Genomic DNA, 16,479 nt, shown 5'->3' with positions numbered 1-16,479 from the left:
TGCCTCCGGGCTCCCACGGGAGCGGGCCTCTCCGGGGCACTCGCGCTTCCCCCCCAGCCCCCAGAGGGCGCTGTGGGCCACTCCGTCGCACTGCCGGCGGCGTCCCGGGGGAGGAGCCTCTCCTGCAGCCGCCGCCGCCTCCGCGATCGCAAACCCGGAAGACGTGTTCGGGCAGCTGGAGTGTGCGAGCCCGCCGGCCACGGCCATGCAGCCCTTGGAGGTAGGTCTGGTTCCCGCTTCAGCTGGGGAGCCGAGACTGACCCGCTGGCTGCGGAGAGGCAGTGGGATCTTGGCGCACCTGGTAGCTTTGGGCTTCACCATCTTTCTGACAGCGCTGTCCCGTCCAGGAACCAGTGAGTGTGCGGGGCGGGGCTGCGGAGGGGGCGGAGCGGAGATGCTGGAGGGGCAGCGCTTGGGAACGCCGGGAGACTTGGAGGAGGGACCCCAGCTATAAAGGGGAGACAGAAACAGTGGAGGGATTTTGAGGGCCTGGTGGGGCGAGGTCCCAGGGATCCTGGAAGAATGGGGTTTGGGGTGCTGAGGGGGAAGGGCAGACGATTGAACAGACCGAACTACTTCCTCAGAAACAGGTCCCCTGATGGAGAATAGAAGTGAAGGAGGCCGGGCGCAGTGGGTCACGCCTGAAATCCCAGCACTTTGGGAGGCCGACGCGGGTGGATCACTTGAGGTCAGGAGTTCGAGACCAGCCTGGCCAACATGGTGAAACCCCGTCTCTACTAAGAACACAAAAATTAGCCAGGCATGATGGCGCGCGCCTGTAGTTCCAGCTACTTGGGAGGCTGAGGGAGGAGAATCGCTTGAACCCGAGAAGTGGAGGCTGCAGTGAGCCGAGATTGCGCCACTGCACTCCAGCCTGTGCGACAGAGTGAGACTCCGTCTCAAAAAAACAAAAAACAAACAAAAAAGGCAGAGGACTGGGCTGCCAGCTAAGAGGTGCTGAAAGGGGAACCCAGGCCAAACTGTTGTGTGTGGATAGGGAGGCCCTCTTGGTTGCTCACTCTGGGCCCCTTGGCTGCTCCACTTTGTCCTTAGTTCCTGTTCCCGATTAGGATTGGGGATGGTACTTTTCTCATGTGGCTAGATTCTTTGGGTTCCACCTAGCTACAGGGGCAGGAACAATGGTACCAAGCCCTCAGCCTGTTCTCTTTGATTCTTAGGTCTTTTCTCCTGGCACCCTGTATTCATGTCCTTGGCGGTGAGTTTGGGCTTCTATCTGATTTGTTTGGGTATGCCTCACCTCATTCTGAAAGCACCCAGCTTTCAGAAAGCTCAGCCTTTCTAAGGTTAAGGCAGGTGGAGGAAACATCTAGGGTTCATTTTTCCCTGCAGCCTATGGGATTGGGAAACCTGGAGGGCTGGGCCATAGGCAGATGTCAGGTGGTTGAAAAGGGTGGGAGGGCATGGAAGATCTTTCTTTCTCCACTGGGGCCTGAAAGGAGAAGCGGGGAGAGGTGTTACCCAGTCATTTCCCGACTTGTCCCCAAAGTTCAGGGAGAAGTTTAACATTTGCTGTTCCACTGGTCAAGAAATGGGAGTCATTGTAGAGGTTGGGATGGGGAGGTGTCAACCTGAATGAGGAGATGTGCACTCGAGTGCTGATTCCCAGTTGTTCCCAGAAATGTTGAGCTGTGAGACTGGTGGTCCTGGTGGAACTTATTTAACCCTTACCCTTTGTCCTCTTTGTTAGGATGTATGAGAGCACCTCCTTTTTCTCAGGCCTCCAAGCCAGACATGAGGCTTACTGGCTTTCTCCTATGTTCACAGTTCTGCCTCTGCATGGCTGAAGCCATCCTACTCTTCTCACCTGAACACTCCCCGTTCTTCTTCTGCTCCCGAAAAGCACGGATCCAGCTCCACTGGGCAGGGCAGACCCTAGCCATCCTCTGTGCAGCTCTGGGCCTGGGCTTCATCATCTCCAGCAGGACCCGCAGTGAGCTGCCTCATCTGGTGTCCTGGCACAGCTGGGTGGGAGCCCTGACACTGCTGGCCACTGGTGTCCAGGCACTGTGTGGGCTCTGCCTCCTTTGTCCCCGGGCAGCCAGGGTCTCGAGGGTGGCTCGCCTCAAGCTCTACCATCTGACATGTGGACTGGTGGTCTACCTGATGGCTACAGTGACGGTGCTTCTGGGCATGTACTCAGTATGGTTCCAGGCCCAGATCAAAGGTGCAGCCTGGTACCTGTGCCTGGCACTGCCCATCTATCCAGCCCTGGTGATCATGCACCAGATCTCCAGATCTTACTTGCCGAGGAAGAAAATGGAAATGTGAGTTCCTGCAAACTCTTAATCTGGGTGGGACACTTGCCTTGAACATCATGGTTCATTCGGTGATCTATAAGGGATCTATTTCAGAAGTGATCAGGTTTTTGCACTTCTTGGCTGGTTCAGGGACTGCAGAAACCAAAGCTGCTGTTGTTGAGGAATAATTCAGTGGGTCAGAATGGGAAAATGTACAGGGTATGACTGGAAGGTGAGGGAGAGCCTGATCCTGAAGCTTCTACTTGATGAGAGACAGAGTTTTGGGTGGTGATAGTGATGTCCTGGTGGTCATTTCTTGCTTGTGTGCCTGGTGAAAAATTGGGTTCCCGTAAGTAATGAATGGCATCCATGGATATTTGGGTTACTTTTAAGAAAGCAGTGTGATGTAGTGGAGAGAGCCCATGGGTCTTATTTATGGGATATGGTCCTGTTAGGCTCTGTTGTACAACCTTAGGTGTGTTTCATATCTAAGGACCTCCGTTTCTTCATCTGTGAAATGTTTCTAAACAGTCTCTTAAGTTCCTTCCTTCTCTAATACTCAGCATCTGTCAGGTCGATGTCTCAGAACACCCTCCCAGCCGTGGACCATGTGGACCACTTAGCAGACTCGGGGTAGTTCTTTACTCTCTCTTTACTCCCCTGGAGGGACAGCTCTGCCCTTGAGGCCCTTCAGAAATTTGTGCTGATTTGGTCCCTGTGCCAGGGCACAGGGGGTCAGGCGCTGTGTAGGGAAGGGACTCAGGTGAGAGTCTTCTGGACTCTAAGACAGTAAATGCACTAAAGTCACTTTAAAGCTTTTGGAGAAGCAGGAGGGCATTGACTTAACCAAGCTGAAGGCTCCTGGCTGGGCTGCCCAGCCCAGCTGAGATCTCCTTTCAGCCCACCTCAGGATCTGGGCTTGAGGGCTGCAGGGCCTGCGTGTGCTCCCTCCCTGAAATCACTTCTTAGAGCAAAGGAGCCCTGGGCATCTCATGCTTTGCCCTTCTTAGGGCTCAGGTTCTTGCCTTAGCACATAGCTTCTGGGCACTTTTTGAAGCTTTTCATAAGGGCCAAGGAAGTGGGGCAGGGCTTTTCTGATCCAAAGAAAACAAAGTTTCTCTGGTTCCCCCTCTTCCCTTGTTATCTAAGCTTTCCTCACTTGTCATCTCTTGCCAGCTCTTAGGTCCAAGAGGGGGCTGAGTTTGGTGCCAGCTGGCAAATGAGGGCTGGGCTCTCTTCCCTACAGAGACCACCACCCTCCTTGCTGCAGCTGAAAGTAGTTCCCCAGACTGCCCTCGGTGGTGAGGACTGGATGCTAGACTGTTTAGTTGTGGTCTGGCTCAGTTGAGAAGATGGGACCTTCCTAGATCATGGCAAGGCCTGACAACAGCTGAGCCAGGAAAGTGCTGCTGAGGCAGGTAGACATAGCTCACAGGGAACTCTGGGAAGCCTGGGGTGTAGGCGCTGGAGCTCCAGTTCCCGGGAGCAGGGGCAGGTGTTCCTAGATGTTAGTGTTGTGGATGTCCTGGGTCTTTTGAAGATTCAGGTCCTCCTCTCCGGGTAGCTCAGAAGTAAGGAGGTTGGTTTGATTCAATAGTACAAGAATGGGGACAGCAAGGGCAGAAGTGTCCTCTCCATGTACCTCATTATGCCCCTACTGGGGGAGATTGCCTCTCCCAGGACAAGCATCTAAAGGAGGTCCCTGCTGTGCAGAAGGGTATTGTCCCTGTCTCTTTCATTGTCCTCCCTCCTCTCAAACTCTCAGTGTGGTGTGAACTCGGCAGAAACGGTTACTGGGGCCGCATGGAGAATCTCACCTGCGTTGATTTTGATCCAGGGACTGCATCTCCTCTTTCCTCATCACAGCCAGCTCTGAGGGGCTCACTCTACCTGCCGCAGGGTAGGAGGGCCAGGCAAAGTTCACCAGCTTGCTCTGAGAGCAAGCAGGCAGTGCCGTAAAGCCTGAGCCTGCCTGAGGTGCTGCCTCCTCCCAGGTGGTGCGGGGGTTGGTGGGCGGGCGGGCAGGCGTGCTGACAGCCGGCAGTTTGCGTGGGCTGTGCCATCTGATGTCTATTCCCAGCCCTGGGAGGAAGGGGGAGTCATTTATATTCTGCAGGAGGAAGGGGCCCCAGCTGTCGCCTTTCTGACCAGCAGGCCTGTAGGGCAGGGGCACAGAGCAGAGAGGAGGGCACAGGTGGTCTCCTGCTTAGCCTGGTCTGACTGCAGTGTAGGGAATAGGTCACCAGGAGGAGCCCTTCATCCTGGCAGGCCGGATTGCGGAGGGACTTCCCTCCCCCTTCTTTCCATTTCTCCCTTCATCACCACCTGCCCTCACATCCTGGGGCAGCAGCTGGACAGCCATTAGACCTCAGTGCCAGGGCACTCTTCCTCCAGCTGGGATCTCAGTGGCTCCCAGCTGCATGGCCTCCTGCTTGTGTGTTCCCTCCTCCACCATCCTCTGTTCCCCGCACCTCCCTTATTCTCATGTCTGGGGTATTCACTTGGCTCCTCAGCAAGGAAGGAAACGCCTTGGAGGAGAAGCACATGGTTGCCCTTTTGTCCTTGCTCCCTGGCTAAGGAAAGCTGCTAGTGGTCAGCCTGTTTTGCCTTTTTTTTTTAAAAAAAAAAAGCCAGGACAGCGTGCTTAGATTTAAAACATTTGAATGTCATTTGCACACATTTTCATATCAAGCTAAGTCCTGATTCCAAATTTGATTATATTCCAAATTTGATTATATTCCAAGTTTGATTATATTCAGATTCAACCTTGAGGACATTAGAAATATAGATGGCTTCTGTATCCAAATCTGAATGGAAATGAGATTACCCTTCTGGGTTCAGATACCCCTCCCAAGCCTGCGTCTTTCCTGTAACCACCCCTCCTCTGAACCCCATCATGGCTGGGGTTGGTGTGGAATGGGAGGGGCTCTGTGTCTGGGGAAGTCCTCCAGCCTCACCTTCTTGGCTCTTAAGTGGTAGGCTGTTACCACTTGCCATTCTGGGCCTCCTCTCTCCCCACCCTTTCACAAGGCAGGCTGCCCTTCGCACTCACTGGCCCATCCCTTCTTTCTCATCGTCCCACCCTTCCACCCCCGTGCATGGCTGCTGTAGGTCTGGTTTTTTTTTTTTTAAGACGGAGTCACACTCTGCCGCCAGGCTGGAGTGCAATGGCACGATCTTGGCTCACTGCAACCTCTGCCTCCCAGGTTCAAGCAATTCTCTTGCCTCAGCGTCCCGAGTAGCTGGGACTACAAGTGTGCACCACCACAACCAGCTACTTTTTGTATTTTTAGTAGAGACGGGATTTCACTATGTTGGCCAGGATGGTCTTGATCTCTTGACCTCATGATCTGCCCACATCAGCCTTCCAAACTGCTGAGATTACAGGCGTGAGCCACTGTGCCTAGCCAGGTCTTGTTTTTAAAACCTCACTGTGGGAGATTTAGGCATCCTCCCTGAGCCAGCTGGCTGCTGTGCCAAAGCGTGTTCAGAGTTAATAATAATCATTAGCTGAATGGTGCTGGAGCCTTTCAGCTTCAGATCTCTAAGCACTTGCAGGCTGAGTCAGTCAGCCCTCACCTTCCCCCTCTTCCTGGGCTGCAGAGTGTAACAGAATGGGGAGGCACTGTGGAAGGATGTCAGGAATCTTGCTGCTAGCCACGCCTTGCACTGTCGTCTGGGAGTGGGCACTGTGTCCTCTCAGTGAACTAATAAGACTTGCACCTGACAAAGGTCAAGATATGTAGGGAACACAGTATATGCTAGGCTGAGACCTATGGTGGTGGCAGGGATGGCTGCTGAGCCTAACTTCTAGTACTCCTGGCCTTCCTTCTGTTTACCTGTCTTGGCCTCCAGGGGGCACCCCTGGTCTTGATGCCTCAAACGCAGCATTTCTGGGTCCCCTCTGCAAGCATAGAGAGCAGGGAGGCTTCTGGTAGTGCTCCTGATGCTCCTGTGTCTGGTTCACTGTGTAACATGAAATGAAAGGTGCATCGGCTTGGGGGCTGGGAAACCTGCAGTATGGGTTTACTCCGTCCCTATCACTAGTGTGGCTGTGGGCAAACCACTTATTGCCTGACCTACCTCACAGGGATGTTGTGAGGATTTGATGAGACAATGAATGTTAATAGGAATTGGAAAATTCAAAGCATTAAACACATGTAAACAGGTGGTATTATTATGTTCTTGTCCTTCTCTTTCACTGAGCCAGGCTTTGGGCTTTATGCTTCTTAGGCAATAAACAGTTACGGATAATGACAGTTAGGGGATCTAAGTCTCAGAGACTTGTTCTGGCAATCATAAGAAAACATGGACACATTTCTTCCTTCCAGATGCAAGGTCAGCTCTTACCAACTCCTGCCAGAAATGCCACCAAGGCCATGACTAGTGAAGTTTGCCGTAAGTGCTGCCTACCTGGTGTTCTCAAATCACAGGGCAGACTGCAGATCTCGGAGTCAATATAGTTGCTCCCTAGGTCCAGCCTGAAGTTCCTGGAGCTGGTCTTCATCGGGAGCTGTAGGTCCCAAGTCTATCTAAATCTCTCCTAATTCTGACCTTCTGAGGGAAAAGTGGGGTGGACAAGCTAGGAAGGGAGGAGCAACTGGAACAAACAGCATCACCACAGACCCTGTTTCCCGAAGCCACAGAATGAGCAACACTTGCCTCAGGCATTGGAGATGCAGAGCAGGGACCCTTGGCTTCTGGGGGTCCACAGCCTGGTTTCCCTTTTCCCCCATTTCAGGCTCTTGGAGTAGGATCAGTCCCCTCCTCCTCCAAGTGCTTTATTGGCATTCACACACCCGCACACACACACACTGAAAGCAGTTCTGTTGAAATTTTAAATTGGGGAAGGATACTTTCCATTCCATTTGTCTGAGAGCAGCCAGCAGTCTGCCTGGAGTGGATGCAAAGAAGCAGGAACAACAGCAGTGCAGAGGCTTGAATATTCGTTTTTTATCTTAATTGTTTTTTCTGTCCTGGGATCCAGGAATGAAACACTAGCCAGGCATTGTGTGCAGAGCCTCAGCAGTTCTCACCAGCACTGCACAGAGAAGACAAGCTGAAAAGAACTGCCCTGGAGGGTGGTTTGAAGTAGCCCATCTCCAGCACGGTGCTGGGCTTAACCCCTTCATATAGGCAGAAATTACCTCCAGTGAGGGGACCTTCCCCCTACCTACCCTCTCAGGAGACTTGACTAGTCACGAGATGCATCACAGAATAACAATCTCAGTTTATAATCCACCTGCTGTTGTTAGGATTTCCCAGACGAGTTTTTGACCTCTGTTGGAAGCAGATTAAGGAACGACTTCAGGCTATTCAATGGTATCTGAGGAGTCAACTCTGTCTCACTGAATATACATGAGTGGACCCCTAGCATCCCTATCTTTAAAGCAGATACCCAGTTATCTCATGGTGCTTTCTAAGGATGCTCAGTTCTGCTCAGGCCCCACAAAAGCAAACTACGACCAAGTGAGGGAGCAGTGGGAGGTGAGGGAAATGCAGCACAAAGTACAATCACTGCAGTACTTGCCAACCTGTATTTGTGTACACATGGACACACACACGGGCCTTGGCGTCAGTGACTCCTGCCTAATGTATGCCAGTCTCACCTAATGTATGCCAGTGCCGAAGGGCATCCAGAAGTCCCACCGCAGGGCTCCACATCCTGGCTCACTGCAGGTTGGTTCTCTCAGGCCATGGTTCCAACCAGGGAGAGTAAACAAGCTGACTAGATTGGAGGCCTCAGGGCAGGTCTAGGTGTCTTCACTATTTTGCATTTTCCACTTGAGAGTGTAGAAGCCTGATGAAGGGGTTTGACTGGCAGCTGCTTTAGCCTTCCTCTCTCAAGCTCCAGGAGAGGAAGCATCCAGCACAGGCTTACTGTGGCTAGACCAGAAAAGCCAACCATCCCACTGCAGGGGCCTGAGCCTTTTCTGCTATGTGGGTGGGGAAAGTGAAGCTTCCCCACTGGTTTCCTGGGAGACACAAGATAAGTGGTGCAAGAAGTGCAAGTGCAGAAAGGGAAGGAGTTGAGAGATTGTGGGGAAGAGAGGCCAGGCTAACCAATGCACTGAACTCGTATCTATTCTCAAAGAAAACTGTCATATTAGCCTCCTCCCTCCCCGCAAGTGCTACCTAAGAGTAGCCAGGGTAAGTGCTGCAAGGCATGGCAGACAAAATTGCCCATCTTGGCCAGAATCTAAGGAACTTCTTGTGGCTTGGGGGAGGTGATGGGGAGGTGGTGAGGATGTGGGTGGTGGGTGGGTGGGGGGTGTTGAAGAGATGCAGCCATGGACTTCCTTGGGCTTGGCACAGGCCAAAACAGAAGAGAGAACTCCAAGTAGTTCTCATCAGACTTGCTCTCCTTATCGGCTTCATCCTGTTGGCCAGACTGTCAGCCACAGAAAAACTGCTTTGCAGATGAAAAACTATATAAATGCAGAGTATGGGAGTGCTCTGACATCAACAGCTGTCATTTCACTGACTGCCAAAGTTGACTTGTCTGATGTGGCTGGTTGTGCAGTAGCTCCACCCCTCATCACCTTGGTTGTTCCTCCTGAAGTGAAAAACAACTTTCCAAATAGAGGAGGGCTGCCCTTCGGTCAAGACTTTAGGTAAGTATTCAAATTCGGATTCTTTCAATTTTTTTCCTTGTATCATTTCCTCTCCCCCCTTGGAATCTGCCATGACAACCCTCTTCTAGAATCACCAAGAGAGTAGCCAAAGAATCAGCATGGTTAAGAGTTGAGAATCCAGTCCAACTTCTGGTAGGCTGAATCTGCACCAAAACGTAGGGACTGCATTTTTCCGTTCCACGCAATGCCTAGGACACACTAAACCTGTCAAGGAAGATTAACCTGCCCATTAGGTGAATATACTTTTAGCCTAAGATGGCTACCATTTACAACATGAAAATACTGATAATAAAAAATTCTGTGAAAGTGAGCTGCTCCCCACCATTTTTAAAAACCCAATCCAAGCATTTTTTCCATGGTACGGTCAGTAGGCTTGATCCAGACTTTTAAGAGAACTCTGCAAGGGTGGCAACCCTCTGCCCTAGGGATCCAGGAAGGCTTCATTACCTACAAGCCTCAGCGAGCATCAAGTCATTTGATTTCTAAACTCTAAAGCTTCAGTGACATTTGAGAATCTTATCTTAGAGGTCAGCAAACTATGGTCTGTTGGTCAAACCAGCCCATTGCCTGGTTTTATGTGGCCTGTGAGCTAATAATAGTTTATGTATTTTTTAATGGTTGGAAAAACTCAAAAGGCATGTTAAAATTATATGAAATTCAAGTTTCAATGTCCGTAAGTCAAATCTTTTTTGGACCAGAGCCACAGTCATTCATTTTTGTCCTGTCTGTGACTACACTCAGGCTATAGCAGCACAGTTGAGTTGTAACAGAGACTGTGTGGTCTGCAGAGCCTCAAATATTTACTATCTGGCTCGTTAGAGAAAATGTTTGCTGACCCCTGGTCCATCTTAATGCCTACATGTGTATTTCACCCATGTCCGTACAATAGCACTTAAAAGATTTTCTTCCTAGATAGGCCACACCCTTCTGAGGTACAGTGAACCCCACCCACAGGCTGAAAAAATAAACCAGTCAGATTGTGCCAGGACAGAGACTCAAGCCAGGTTTAATGATCATTGTCTAGTTTTCAGAGCCCAGAGGCTCCAAGATTTGCCAGCCTAGGTGTACACAAGTGGGAGGAATGGGGTCTTGGACACGGGAGGCCTGCTTGATTTGTCAGCAGAGCTACGAGGAAGTACAGAGGTAAGAACACACAGAAAACTGGATCCATCTGCTTTGTTCTCCCCAGCGAGGGTGTACCTTCTCCTGGCCCCTTCCTTGGGCCCCATAAACACACACACACACAAAAAAAATCACAAATAATTACACAGACAGATTGTAGAGCCCTGTCATACTCTGTCTCCAGGGACACCTGCTTCCTGGGAGACATGTCTGGTTTATGGGTGCGGGGTAGGGTGAGAGGAGGTGATCTCTCGGCCTTTTCTTATACCCACACCTGGCAGTTTTCAACACAGGGTTCTAGTGAGCTTACATATGGTGATTACTCAATTCTCCAATTAAAAAGCTACCTTTGGGTTCTATCACCTGAAACCACGGGAAGAAGCTAATCAAATCTCTTGGTAGGGCAGCCAGGTACATCATCTACCAGGTGTCTCAAACTCAAGGCCCAACTAGTGAATATAGTCAGGAGACAAGAGCCACAGGGCCTTTTCTCATTTCCTAAACTGGGTAGGAATTATGAAGAAAACGGCCCTCCTAGTCCTCAGGAGCTCCATCACGATGCCCCAGAAGGCCTGCTTCATTTAACGCTCACTTTAAAGATCGTCAGAGCCATAGATGGTGCCAAGTGGGGAGACTGCAGCATGGAGATGAGATTTTCACAGATTTCCTGATGAGTCTGAGGAGGGAGTCCTGGTTCCTATAGCTCCAGTAACAAAATTCTCAGGAGTCTCTGGAATAAATCAAGACAACTTTTCTCTCCTGAGGACAGTTAACAGGAAGAGCAGCTCACAGCTGCTTAGCCCCTTGCCAGTTTCCTTCTGAGTCCTTCAATGACCTAGTTCTATCTTAATTGCTCATATATTGCTCATATATATAGTCTTTAAGGGAGGTTTCTGAGGAGTCTCCTGAGACTCAGGAGTTCTTCCTGAGAAGAACCAGGTAGCTCCTCACCACCTCTTCTTCCAAGGTCTTCAACCCATGGTTCTTCTAACTCCAGCCTGGGCAGAAAAGTGATTCAGTGCCATAGAAATGTGGGTGAAGCTTCAGGGAGTTCAGAAATTAAAATACAGGAGTGTGTATTTGAAGAGCCTGGCATGGTCACTGTCTCTTCTAAAGGGGAATACAATTGTGTGGATGAAGTTGTGCACATTGGTGGAGACCATTCTGAGAGTGGCGTTAATGGGGACTACAGATTCACTGTCCTGGTGGAAGTCAAGGTGCTGGTGTGCATGCATACCTATAAGCATGCATACCTATGAGCATGCAGGTACTTGAGGGAAATGCTGCACCTCTCTCTCAGCAAAACTAGGTTACTAATAAAGGATGGACAGCAGTCTTGAGTTCCCAGGACCCAGACAAGGGGAAGATGTTGAGTCCCCTTCCCCAATCTTAATGGGAAGCTTAATAGGCCCTCCAAGCCCCTTACCCACAGGTAAATGACACCTCTTAGAACGTAAAAAGAGGTCAGAAATCTAGAGGATCTGGAGAACTTCCAATGGACCGGAAACGTGGGAGAGAAGAGACACTAAGAAAAACCAACATCAGAGAACATTTTCACCTTCGCCCTGCTCATCCCCCGCCAAAGCTCAGAGCAGCCACTCCCAGGGTATGCAGTATAGTCAAAGGGAAAAGTTAAAGGGATCAGTCATCTCCATACTCAAAGTATTCTGCAACCTTGGATGGAATGGAATGTTGAGCTCATCCTTCTTAAGTTCCTCTGGCCTGACAACCACAACTGCAAAGACCTCTCAATGGAGGAATGGGGTGGCAGAACTCCCCTTCTGAAAGTTTAGTACTCCTGATTATCTCTGCTTCAGGATTGCCTGGAATCTGTGGAGAGGGCAGAACTCTAAGCTGCACTCCAAATTGCCATTCTGGGGTAGAGACTACCCAATTCCAGCCCTTCCGATGTCAAAACCCCATGCTTTGACTTTGCAGCAGAGGTGATATCTCTGAGAGGAGCAAGACAACCTTGTCCACATAGAGGAGATATATACTGGATTTTCTCTATCACCAAGCCTACTCTTAGCCAGCTGGGGCCAGGCTTTCCTGGACTCCTCCCCTTACAGAGCAGCATATTAGGGAAAATTCAGAATCCCACCTGAGCTTGATAAGGAGACTAGATGAAGAGATGGTATACATTGAGAATCAGCTCCAGCTGGATGCTACATAATAGAGGCTGATTTACCTTCATCCTTCTAGCGTGAAGTGGGCCCATGTACCATGTCTGTGGCAGGCATCCATAAAAGCTCTACCTTCAGCAGCCCCCACTCTGGCCTGACACACAGATGCTGGGAATCAAATACTAACCAAGGGTTTCACCAACCAGGGAATTAGCCTATCTGGAGTTCACCCCCCATCTACAAGTTTCATGCCGGCACCGATGCTGTGACATGGACCCTTCAGTTCATGCTGTACCCCTCTGTGCTACTGGTCCCAGGACGAGGCATAGATAGCACATCCCACACTGCTGTCATAACTAACAGGCAGCAGGCCAGGCTCCTGCGAAGATCCATCCACCCAGGGCTCATCAGGAAAGAGGAAGGCTTTAATGGAAAGTCTTACAACAGCTTTGGGGAAGTGTTACCGATTGAGGTCTCAGCCTTTTCCTGACTCGTTTTCCAAAGGTTTTCAATTTCCCCAGCTGTGAAGTTTGACTTCCTAAACAAAGAAGATACTACAGCTTTTCCCCAGTGTGGCTCCTGTGGAAGCTCCCCCAACACACACAACATCACAGGTGTGGGTGGGCAGAGATAGAAAAAAATTTTTTTTTCTGAATGTTTTTCTCTTAAGGAGCTAGGGATGACCTCATGAAAGTTTAGGGAATCTGCTCTTCCCCTCACTCCTTCCTCAATCCCATCCAACTCAGACATGTTTCTCTTCCTCTACCACACAGAATTGGCAGGGCTTTGGGTACGGGTGTAGCATTTGCCTGAGGATTAATATACCCCCATTTGAAAATCGTGGCAGCCACACCCTGTTTGGGGTCTTGCTCTCTGTTGTACCTGGGACCAATTCCCTTGAGGTCAGGAGGAACCCATTCCCTTGGGCAGCCAGCCCTCTCTTCCATCCCCTCATATCCTTCAGGGGTGCATTACCTCTCCTGGGGCAGAATCTCCCCACCAACCCATCCTGCTCACACCACAATGGGCGTATCAGAGAAGACCGAGCTGACTGATTCCGGATCCGACATCCTCCGTTGGCCCTTGCCTGTGGCCTCAGGCACTGGCAGCGTGTTGCCTGGCTTGAGCTTGCCGTTTTGACCCTGCCCAGGTCCAGCAGGTTCCAGGAAAGCCACCCGCCGGTCAAAACCATCATCTTTGTCCCCACCAGCCATAGGATCATGGTTGGGTGTGGTACTAAGCATGGAAGAGCTGAGGCTGTCTCCTTGATGGCTGGAAGGCTTCTCTACACCCCGGCACCAGCAGCGGCAAGGGGTGAGGTATAGGTATATGAGGACCAGGACCACACTAAGGATACAGCCCACTAGGGTGGTATAGGCTGTGTTGAGGGTGTCATGGTGTCCGTGCAAGGTGAAATTGTGCACTTTCAATTCCACAGACAGTGTCTCATTGAAAGTCTCTCCCATGGCATAGCAGGTATACACACCACCGTCCTCGACCTGCACCTGCTGGAAAAGAAGACTGCCATCCTTAGACACACTCACCGTGCCATTGGTCACCTCATCTAGCACCCGTTCATTACTTGGCGTCACCCACACCTTGGTCATCCCTTGCTGCTTGGTGTCACACTTGATGATCAAGGTGTCACCCAGGTGGGCCTCCCAGGCACGCTCCTTGTACTCGCCACAGTTGAGGAAACTCAGGTTGAAGACATTGTGCAGCTTCTTGGAGTTCATGCAGTACAGATCCTCTTGAAAGTCCATCACGGAGCTCAGCTGCCGATACTGCCAGTGTGAAAAAAGCTGGTAGAGCTCACAGTCGCAGTTCAGGGGGTTGTTATGTAGGTACAGCCCATTCTTGATCCAGGCCGGCAGCTTCTGCAGGTCAGGCAGTGGCAAGTTCTTCAGCTTGTTAGAAGAGAGATCCAGGAGCGTCAGTTTGGGTAGCTTGGCTCCTTCCTTGACCAGTTCCAGAGGGAAGCGAGAGATCTGGTTCTGGCTCAAGTAGAGTTTCTGCAGCTGGGCCATGTCGTCGAAGGCGCACCGGTCCACCGCCATGATGTGGTTATTGTAGAGCAGCAGCACCTCCAGCACTTGCAGGTCACTGAACAGGAACTCATCCAGTGTACGCAGCTGGTTGGAGGAGAGGTCCAGGTAGCGCAGGTTGGGTACGGGGGAAAAGGCCTCAGAGGAGATGAAGTTCAGGTGGTTGTGGCTCAGCAGCAGGGAGTGCAGTTGAGTCAGGCGCGTGGGGGTCCACTCGGCCCGCAGGCGGCTCAGGTTGTTGTGGCTGAGGTCCAGTAGTGCTGTGTAACTGGGCAAGGAATGGGGCACATTGGGCAGCTGCTGTTTGGAGCAGCTGAGGATGTTGCTGGCGCACAAGCAGGCAGCAGGACAGCTAACCACGGCTCGGCCAGCTCTGGCCACCTCAAAAAGCAGCAGGGACAAGGACGGCAGCAGGAGCCAGAGGCCTCTCGGGTCACGGTGCGGGTGCATAGTGTCACTGGAGTGGGCGAGGAAGGCCACAAGGAAGATCTGGGAGGAGGTCACCCGGGCATGTTCTGGTGGGGTACAGAAGGGTCACTTGAGAGAAAAAGGATGGGTTTGTGGTCACCAAGGACTCCAGAGGAAAGGACACCCTCTCCCACTTCCCCTCCCACCCTTACCTCCACCCCCTTTGGGCTAGGAAAGAGACGCTGGGTAGTTTCCAGGCACTGTGCAGGCAGTGGGATGTAAATATCGGCCAAAGAGGAGGTGGCCCGAGGGCCTACTGGGCTGGGGTGACAGGGGTGCAGGCTGCAGGTATGTACAGGATGGAAGGGACTGCTGGGAGTCACAGGGATGGCACGGGCAGGGTTTGGAGGTGGGGTCGGCGTGCCTTTTGGGAGGAGCTGAGGGAAGGTCAACAGGGCACCGGGCTGGGTAGGACGCGTCCGGTCGGGGTTGAGGGTCCCCGGGCCTGTAGGGGCGGGCTCCCCCCGGGATCACCGGTCACTGCACCTGCTCGGCGAGGACGTGTCTCAGCCCATGGCCGGTCCGGGAGCTCCGTCGCGGCCTCCCCCGGCGGCGCCTCACCGGCCGGCCTGTCACTGCGCCCGCCTTACGCAGGGGTCCGCGCCCGGCACCGTCGCCTCCCGGGGACTTGCGGGGCCCCGCTCCGCTCCGCTCACCCCGCCACCGCCTCGTCCACTGAGCCCGCCGGAGCCCACTGACCGCGGCCGCTGTCTCCAGGTCCGCAGGCCTAGCGCGGATCGGTGCGGGGAGCTGGAGGCGCAGCGATCCGAGCGGAGGGAGCGGCGTGGGGGCAGCGAGCACCGCGCGCGCGCCCGTCGCCGCCGCCAGAGCCTCGGGGCGCGTGCGCGCGGCGGGGGCGGGGCGCACGTGCGTGTGTTTGTGTCGGAGCCGGCCGGGCGGACGCGCGCGGGGTTCTTCCCTCAAAAAGAGAGCTCGGGACGCTGAACTAAAGACGAAAATTGGCAGGAAGTGCGGCAGTGGCCCCTTAGGATCAGCTATAACTTCCTCCATCCCCATTCTCCCATCCCCCATTCCCCAGCACCCTTCTCGCTACACAGACCCGCTCTCAGGAAAAGTCTGAAATGAATCGCTGCACCTACTCGGGCAAGAGGCGTCACATGTCTTTTAATTTCGCAAATTAAAGAAATCTGGCTCAGCTCCCGCCTGCCAATGTTGGCGGGAAATTCATTAGTCACATCTGAGGTTCCCCCCTTCTCTCCGTAGTGGTGGGGTCTCAAAAATTGGGGGAAGTGTTCCCCCCTACCCACCCCGTCTTGATGCTGCTAGTTCATGACCCTTGAGGAACCACTGAAGGGCACAGCTCCTTAGCCTGCAAGCAAGCTGCGCAGGAGTGGGGGGAAAGGGGATGTTTGGTGGGCCCAGGCCCCAGAACACCCCTTTATAGACACCTCATGCACGTCTCACCACTCCACCTGCTACACACACACACACACAGACTGCATACAAGCCAGGGACAATTTCCATTCCTGGAAACTCCGAAACCCTTCGCAGCCTGGAGGAAGTCATTCAGCCCTTAGGTCTGGCCACTTGCCTTCTTCCTAAGCCAGTGCCAGCTCCCCACTCCCCTTATGGAGCAATTCCAACATAGTTTCTCTGTTACCTAATGCTCAAGATGAAGGCCAGTGGTAGAGGTGGAGGGGTGTCTTCTTTAGGGTGGCCCCTGAAACAACAAGAAGCTGTTACTAGTGTATGTTGTTTGGGGGTGAGGAAAGAGAGATGCAGGAAGAGCCTAGACCTTATCATTCAAGACGTTAGCTGTTCTTGAGATGGTGGACCGTAAGCGAGAAATTACCTTTTTATTCTTTCC

General features: G+C 52.3%; 2 protein-coding genes across 7 annotated transcripts; one reads left to right on the top strand and one right to left on the bottom strand.

Annotated features, from left to right (window-relative positions):
- The first annotated feature begins 150 nt into the window (after positions 1–150).
- On the top strand, positions 151–6,432 carry CYB561D1 (cytochrome b561 family member D1). Of its 5 annotated transcripts, none has more exons than XM_077952034.1 (4): positions 151–220; positions 585–688; positions 1,179–1,216; positions 1,786–6,432. In XM_077952034.1, exons 3-4 carry the CDS (start codon positions 1,205–1,207, stop codon positions 2,287–2,289), a joined length of 516 nt encoding a protein of 171 aa, XP_077808160.1. In that variant the 5' UTR covers positions 151–220; positions 585–688; positions 1,179–1,204; the 3' UTR covers positions 2,290–6,432. The 5 variants fall into 5 exon arrangements, with proteins under 5 accessions (XP_077808160.1, XP_015003249.2, XP_015003256.2 ...); XM_015147763.3 differs by having other exon boundaries at positions 151–353; XM_015147770.3 differs by lacking the exon at positions 585–688.
- Positions 6,433–9,873: 3,441 nt separating this feature from the next.
- On the bottom strand, positions 9,874–15,450 carry AMIGO1 (adhesion molecule with Ig like domain 1). 2 transcript variants are annotated; one of them, XM_015146805.3, is made up of 2 exons: positions 15,138–15,450; positions 9,874–14,698 (listed from the first exon to the last, which is right to left on the bottom strand). In XM_015146805.3, the coding sequence occupies exon 2, from the start codon at positions 14,631–14,633 to the stop codon at positions 13,152–13,154; it is 1,482 nt and encodes a 493-aa protein (XP_015002291.1). In that variant the 5' UTR covers positions 14,634–14,698; positions 15,138–15,450; the 3' UTR covers positions 9,874–13,151.
- Positions 15,451–16,479: the final 1,029 nt, after the last annotated feature.

This window comes from Macaca mulatta, chromosome 1, assembly GCF_049350105.2.
Source record: "Macaca mulatta isolate MMU2019108-1 chromosome 1, T2T-MMU8v2.0, whole genome shotgun sequence".
Taxonomy (NCBI): domain Eukaryota; kingdom Metazoa; phylum Chordata; class Mammalia; order Primates; family Cercopithecidae; genus Macaca; species Macaca mulatta.
This window is presented reverse-complemented; position numbering and strand designations above follow the sequence as displayed.